This window comes from Fragaria vesca, linkage group LG4 (assembly GCF_000184155.1).
Source record: "Fragaria vesca subsp. vesca linkage group LG4, FraVesHawaii_1.0, whole genome shotgun sequence".
NCBI classification, from domain to species: Eukaryota; Viridiplantae; Streptophyta; class Magnoliopsida; order Rosales; family Rosaceae; genus Fragaria; species Fragaria vesca.
The window spans coordinates 6,050,646-6,059,119 of record NC_020494.1 but is presented as its reverse complement, the minus strand read 5'-3'; the positions used below and the strand labels follow the sequence as shown (position 1 = coordinate 6,059,119).

Genomic DNA, 8,474 nt, shown 5'->3' with positions numbered 1-8,474 from the left:
GATGATACTTCTTGTAATTGGGAAACTTCAATCCTATAGTGATATAATTGCTATATATGCTTGTCTGGATTGGCATTACTCGCTCTTACTTTCTTGGAGCATCAAGTAATTCTGTAAAAGGATTAACACTTCTCACAGTAGTTATGGAATCAAGAGACTCTTTTATTTCCTTGTTCTGGCTTAATGAAGTCATTAACTTCATCGTTTTTATATCTTCTTCAAGGTTCTTCTCTTATTCTTTTTTATGGAATACATTATATTCCTCTTTTCTACCAGGATATGAGCATCATTATCCTTAGTTTTTCTTCTTAGCTCTGCAATAAAGCATTCTCGATGATAAGTTTCTCCTGTACTTTCACAGTACATGGGAATTGTATTATTATCATCACATTTGCAATAGTCACATGTAAATTTTCCTGGATTGAGATGGAAGGTACTGATAATATCAGAGGTTTCTTCCTTCCAATTTTGTATTTGTAATAAAAATATAAGACGATATCCTATATCTTCTTCTTCTTCTTCAGAACTTTCTGAAGTACTTTCTGTTTCACTTTATGATGGGTACTCAAGAGAATATAGTGATTCATTATCTTCATCAGAATAAGCGACTTCAAAGCCTTTTAAGACTTTAGAAGACCTCTTGTCCTTTTTAGGACACTCATTTGCATAATGTCCCTCTGCCTTGGAAAGCCAACATCTGCATTTCTTTGCTTCTATGGAGGAAGAATTTATCTTCTTTTTCTTTTTAAAGAATCTCTTTCTAGGAGAAGATTTTTATTTCTTATATTCAGAACTTTTTCTGAACTTATACTTCTTTTAGAAGCAAATTTTCGGTCATGCTTGTTGCCAAAGAACTTCCTTATGTATTTCCTTTCTTTAGGAATATGACATCTCCATTGTGTTGGAATATCCAGTATCTTAGGGCACATATTTTCAACTCCCCTGAGTTGCTTCTTTGCAGTTTTGGATTTTCTGTTCTTTGTGCATTGCTTTCTTAGGAGATCCCTCACTCTTTCTATAATCCCCCCAACAGTAAAGTACTGAAGGGGGTTTTCTTCCAAGGATTGTGCTACTGCGTCGTTCCAGGGTTCTGGTAACTTCCTATAATATGTCCTGACGAGATCGTCATTTTCAATATCTTCAATTGTGCAGTAGTAGTTTTGGAATTCATTGGTGTATATTCCTCAAAATATCTCATGTTTCAAATACTCAATTTATGAATATTTGTTTTAGCTCGTTCTTTAGATTGCTCATTGTTTCCAGTGATATCCCCGCAGAATTGTGCATAGATAGGGACTGCAAAATCAGAAGGACTATTAGTCTGAGCTAACTTAACTGCTCAATCAGCCCATTTTGAACTTCTTCTAAAGGACTGATACCATTTTTGGACAATCCCAGTTAAGGTTGACTCATAATATGCATGAGCATCTTCGTAGGCATACTTTGATAACACTAGAGCCTGAGTTAACTTTAAACTAGTAACCCAGTCATCTATTGTCTTTCTTTTATCTCCTACCCTATCTAGATCTAGGTAAACCCCTCTTTCGACACTGACTATCCCCATTTGAGTTCGGTAGGGATATACTTCTGAGAGTTCCGCTCTCCACTTCTTCCTACAGGAGCTTGTCCTTTTGGAAGCTTGATATTCTTTTCTCGAATAATCTTAGTTGGATTGTTCGTAATATTATGTACTATGGTATGACCTACCGGAGGAGCCTGTCTTTCATTTCCATCTGTTTCCATTGAAGATGTACTTGGCTCATCTTTTGCTACTTGATAAGGAAGAATCTTCCTCTTATTTTTTCCAAGTTGAATTTGAGAAATTAATTATATTCATGATTTTCTCCAATTCTTCTATGGATTCACAAGTCTCAGCTTGTGCATATAATCCCTTTAGTTCCTTTGCTCTAAGCATTTTCATAGGTCTTTTAGTATCTTTTTCTTCAAAAGATTCTTCATGAAAAATTGATTTGGTTATAGAGGAGCTAGCTTCTTCATAGTTAGCAAATGAATGCTTATGAAATTGTAAACTTATTTTTCCTCACATGTCTTCATAAATTGAAGTATTGGTACTTTCAACCTGTTTAACAGGAGGGGTCAGATTCCATTCTCTTGGGAATGTTACTTCATGCCATTTTGTGACATGTTTTTGCTGAGAATTATTTGTTGGGTAGATGAGAAAAGATGTAGTAATCCCAAGGCTATTTAAAAACCTGGTATTGAGAGTTACATTCGAACTCATCAACTTATAATAGATTCGATAATCTATCGCAAGTTCTATCATTCCTTTCTTCATAGAAATCCCATCTGTCTTGATTCTCAATCTTAGACAGTGAGAATTGCTCTAAGCATTTTCATAGGTCTTTTAGTATCTTTTTCTTCAAAAGATTCTTCATGAAAAATTGATTTGGTTATAGAGGAGCTAGCTTCTTCATAGTTAGCAAATGAATGCTTATGAAATTGTAAACTTATTTTTCCTCACATGTCTTCATAAATTGAAGTATTGGTACTTTCAACCTGTTTAACAGGAGGGGTCAGATTCTATTCTCTTGGGAATGTTACTTCATGCCATTTTGTGACATGTTTTTGCTGAGAATTATTTGTTGGGTAGATGAGAAAAGATGTAGTAATCCCAAGGCTATTTAAAAACCTGGTATTGAGAGTTACATTCGAACTCATCAACTTATAATAGATTCGATAATCTATCGCAAGTTTCATCATTCCTTTCTTCATAGAAATCCCATCTGTCTTGATTCTCAATCTTAGACAGTGAGCAGCATCTCTGAGATGCATTGTGAAGTTTGAAAACACATTGAAATATGTAACTTGGTTGCACAAGGAAGCTTCTACTGTTCCTAACAAACTTTTCTTAAAATCTGTTATTCTATCGTCTTGCAAGACACAGAACAAAACAGTCAATTTCATCTCTGACTAAGAGTTTTATTCCTACTTGGACTGCTCCAATTATATGCATATAGGAATATTTTTTCTGGAAACCTTCACTTACTTCATTTGGAGTTATTAATCTGATGTTTGTTTTACCACCTGTGGCTGGAACAGTTAATTCTAGAATCTTGAATCTATGAGAATCCATAATAAAAAATCCTTTCTTATAGATCTCATTGAATTTAAATCTAGAAGCAGATGCTTCCCGCACACTAGATTCGATTTCATTATACTAAAATTTTTGAGCGTTTATTAACTGTACCGGAACTGTGTTCCTTTTACTGAAGATTCTGCTTAGCATCTTCACATCTCTCTTTGTTGTAGATTTTGATGTTTTTGATGATGTTTTCCATTCAAGTAGGTTTGGTTCACTAAACCTTAGTCTACTTTCTCCCATCGGTGAGGATGGAGGGGGTATGATGATTTTACTAGCTACATTATGAGCTAGCTTCTCTTCATTGATCCTATCATAACTTTCTCCTTCTTTCATCTTTTCTACAATCTTTTGTAGATTTGAGATATTGCCATGTAACTCTCAAAATTGAAGTTCGAGGTCTGTACTTATCTCCTGGAGATAAGCGATATTATAATTCTACTGATGAATTATTGCTTCCACATTTTCAGCAAGTTTTTCTGTAGGAAGATAGAAGCTTACAGCTTTTTCATCTTCATGTTTTACTTTTAGTTCTACTCTTTGATTCATCCTATCCTGGAAACAAGAGTTTTTAAAAGCTTCTTCAAGTTTTTCTTGAGTATTTCTTAGTTCCACTGCTTACTGATAAATATTATTTGCAAGATTCTCAGTACGAACTAATTTCTTTTCAATATCTATTAGATATTGTTTTTCTTTGAGATAATCTAGTTTGATTTCAAGCCTAGCAATTTTGGAATTTATTTCCTCAAGTTGATTAATCCTTAGATTAAATCTCTCGAGTTGTTCTGTTACCTTTTCAAAGGTTTTATCCCTAGATAAATGATCTAAGAACACGATTAAGCTTGGCCTTGTTGGATCAAGCCCTTCTACTCATATCTCTCTCTGGAGATGAATATGTTCATCGTAGAGTGTATTTAATACTCTACAAACGTATTCAATGGAGTATTGATTTTCTTGAATATGCCTTGTATGAAAGCACACTTTCCGCTTATCAGTTCCTTTTGCAGTACAATAGGATTGATAATTCTTAAGTTTGGATTCTCTTTTGTTTTTCAAGAGAAGCCAACTTTATGGCATAAGCCTTTTTCTTTACCTATTTTTGAGAAAAACAGGCTCTGATACCAGCTAGGGTAGATCTAACCGATGCTCAAATAATCAAGAGGTTTTTGATATTCTTTGAATGTTTCTTTGAGAATTTTGACCTCTTCTTCTGCTCGATAGATCCTCTTATGGATCCGAAATATAATATCCCAATAATTTTTAGTACTTCTATGAAGCTTAGATCAAAATTCTTCTAGTTTTCTTAATTTTTCTTTTTCTTCCTGCAATTCTTTATAAGACTGTCTAACTTCTGATAAGTAATCTAATCTTGTATCAATAGATTCTCCAATGATGAAAAATTAACTGTTTACTTTTGAATAAAGATGATAGATTTATATATTTGCAGTATGTTAGATAAACAAATTCAATTTCTTAAGCTCACCATGCTCCATCAATTTTTGATTTACTAACAAGCATAAGAGAAACAAATGGATTTTTTGGTATTCTATTAACGAAATATTCTAATGGAATATTCTTAAAAAATTAACGAAAACCTTTTGTTGATATCAATATAAGACTTTAGGTACCACAATGGTAGGTTTTAAAGTACGGGTATCATGTTGACCTTGCCATCAAAATTTGGGTATCGGGATCGAGTTTATCTGAAAGCAAGGCTTGCATGAGAGACCAGTTCTTTTTTTCTCACTAAACGAGACGACCACAAGGGTTGACCAGTCAACTCTTCAACTGGTCAACAATCAACATTCAGCTGGCCAAACAGCTCATGGTTAAACAATCAAACCCATTAAAAGTCTACGAACAGACACCCAAGCAAATTACTCCAGACACCCAAGCAAACCAGTTATTCATATTCCACTGGAACAGTAGAACTCCTGGCGGATCCAACCATTGTCAAAATATGTAATTTAGGATCGTCTATAATAATATCACAAATACATCAAAACAAGAACACTAAATTAAGTATGAAGCTTAATACCTTCGTTGCTCCTCCAGTCGGACTTAACTGCAGTCTTCGATGAAGCCACCATTGTTGATTGCGAGGTTGCTTGATGCTCACGTTGTACTTGGTGAATACTGAAGGTCGGCCTTCTGTGTGTCTTAACCTTGTTTCTGGCACAATGGGAAGCCGATGAATGTAGAACGGTGTGGAACACAGGGACCTAGACCCTCTATATATAGTGATCAACATAAGACTTGATCCCATAACCAAATCCTAATTGAACAATGTAAATAACATGAAGATCTTTCCTTCCACAGTAGTAATTCCTTGTACATCAGGTTTTGTACTATGAACCTTCTAGATTTCCAACTGATATACAACTCGTAAATCTTATATGAATCAGAATATAATATCTATCGTTTCTTGTTATCCAAGATAAAGTCTTAAAACAATTAACATGAATATAGCAGACTGTGTTAAGTCCACTTTATTTCCAACAATCTCCCACTTGGACTAACACTGTCTGAAACATGTTACTGAATTAATTAATGAAGGATAACAACTGAAGTTGCGCAATTTTGAAACAAAAGAAAATTCTTGGTTCATCCAGCTTGGTCAATTTACAGCTACTGTTGCTGAATCAAGAACCTTAAGGATAACAAATAATCCTTTCAGCTAAAGATCACAAAACAACAATCACTGCAATCACATAAGCTAATGAGTGAAAGGGTGAATAAATTTTGACTTGTATATCTCCCTGAGGTGTCAAAAATTCAAAGTCGAAATTAATGATTTTATGAACTGAATAAAAACCTGCAGTAAACATTTTACCAGTGCTGGACTGAAAATGGTAAAATGCATGAACTGAATGACATTATGACTATAAGTATAAACAATAAAATTTGTTTGATAAAAATAACAACACAACTAGAAATTTCTGAACAACACAATGAATTCTTGTATCTGAAAATACCTCGAGACTTTATTGATCAATGAAAAGAGTCCGTTGAAATTACATCTGGAAAAACATCCTAATACAAAATCACTAGAAAAATAAAATTCAGACCAAATGAGCCAATAGCAGCTCCCACTGAACCTAAGAACATAAATCTGAAAGAATTCCCATATTTTCAACATGTTTCTGAAAACTTGATATGGAAAGGGCTTTAGAAAATGGATCAGCTAATTGTGAATCAATATCAATATTTAAAACCTCAATCTCACCATACTTAACTTGTTGTCTTACACTGTAATATTTCAAACCAATATGCTTTGAACTATTTGATCTTTTACTGTTTTTACTAAAAAACACTGCAGCCTCATTGTCACAAAAAATCTTTAATGGACCTGAAACTATATGGCCTAAAACTTCTGCGTACAACAAGAAATTCTTAATCCACAGTCCATGACAGACCCCTGAATACACAGCAATATATTCAGCTTGCATTGTGGATGTAGAAATTAATTTTTGTTTCTCAGTTTTACAAGACACGGCACCTCCAGCTAACATAAAAATATAACCTGAGGTGGATTTATTTGACTTTGGAAAATTACCAGCAAAATCTGAATCAGTATAACCTACAAGTTCAAGCTTATCAGACTTTTTGTAAACCAACATGTGAGCTTTAGTTTTCTGTAAATACCTAAGAACCTTTTTCCCTGCAACCCAATGTTCTTGAGTAGGAGCAGACTGAAACCTGGACAAAATTCCAACTGAAAATGCTAAGTCAGCTCTAGTGCAAACCTGTGCATACATAAGGCTACCAATAAGCTGTGCATAAGGTTTACTCTCCATAGGAGACATCTTCCTCCCATTTTTAGAAATTTTGGACAGTTTGTCACCTTTGGACATTGGGGCATCACTTCTGTTACAAGTTTCCATATGAAATCTCTTTAGAACTTTCTGAATATAGCTCTGCTGAGATAACCCTAAAATCCCTAATTTTCTGTCTCTCTTAATTTCAATTCCTAAAACAAATGAGGCTTCACCTAAATCCTTCATATCAAAATTACTCGAGAGAAAATCTTTAGTCTCATTAAGCAATTTGACATTGCTGCTAGCTAAAAGAATATCATCAACATACAAAATCAGAAAAATAAATCCCTCATTTGTATTCTTAAGGTACACACATTCATCAACTATGTTTTCTGAAAAACCAGAAGAAGTGATAACTGAATCAAATTTTTTGTACCACTGTCTAGAGGCTTGTTTTAAACCATAGATTGATTTCTTAAGTTTGCATACATAATCTTCTTTTCCAGTTTGCACAAAACCATCATGTTGTTTCATATAAATGACTTCATCTAATTCTCCATTTAAAAATGCAGTTTTAACATCCATTTGATAAAGTTCCATATCATAATGAGCCACTAGTGTCATTATAATCCTGAATGAATCTTTAGTGGACATAGGAGAAAAAGTTTCATTAAAATCGATGCCTTCCTTTTGTGTAAAACCCTTAGCTACCAGCCTAGCTTTATGTCTCCCTATGTTGCCTTCAGCATCTGTTTTTGTCTTATAAACCCATTTACAACCAATTGGCTTATGGTTAGGGTCTGGTTTCACTAAATCCCATACTTGATTCTTATGCATAGAATCTAATTCTTCCTGCATAGCTGCATCCTATTTTTCAACTTCATCTTAATCCTGAGCTTGTTTAAAACTCATTGGATCATCCAGTTCTACAAGTTCATCCTGTTCTTGGAGATAAACATAATAATCACTATTTTCTCCATAAACTGGTTTTTTAGGCCTTTATGATCTTCTTAATGGAGGTTGCTCTATGTTTTGAGGCTGCCCTAAATTTTGAGGCTGGGAATTCTGAGGACCTAAATTTTGAGGTTCAGGCTGCATAGGTTGCGCTACAGGTTGCTGAATTTCTTCAGCAACATTATTTTGAGGTTCAGGAAACTCAGCAGCTGCATTATTATTGTTATTTTGATTTTGAACAAAAGCATCAGTCATGGTAGTGTCTGCATTTAAAGGCATTCTATTAACTGTAGCCTCAGGTTCAACTAGTTCAACAAATTCTGAAGACAAATCTCTAAAATTTGAAGTACTGTAAGCTTCATCCCGAAATTTGGCATTACTGGTTTCTATAATTCTAGTTGAATTATGAGGTGCATAAAACCTGTAGCCTTAGATTTTTCACAATAACCAATAAAATTACAGCTAACTGTTTTAGGGTCCAATTTTTCTCTTAATTGATCAGGAATTTTAGCTTCAGCTTTGCATCCCCAAACATGAAGATGATGCAAGCTCGGCTGTTTGCCACACCACAACTCATATGGTGTCTTTTCTACAGCTTTTGAAGGTGATCTATTGCAAAGATAATTTGCAGTCTTAAGTGCTTCACCCCACAAAAATAAAGG

At 34.2% G+C, this 8,474-nt stretch overlaps 1 protein-coding gene across 1 annotated transcript in view; it reads right to left on the bottom strand.

Moving 5' to 3' along the window:
* Window positions 1-7,857: 7,857 nt before the first annotated feature.
* The window catches only part of LOC101308670, a 1,461-nt gene continuing 844 nt past the window's right edge, over window positions 7,858-8,474 (bottom strand). Inside the window, exons 2-3 of the mRNA XM_004297935.1 lie at window positions 8,273-8,366; window positions 7,858-8,240 (exon numbers count right to left, since the gene is read on the bottom strand). Coding sequence (XP_004297983.1) covers window positions 7,858-8,240; window positions 8,273-8,366 — 477 coding nt within the window. The remainder of the gene's footprint in view (window positions 8,241-8,272; window positions 8,367-8,474) is intronic.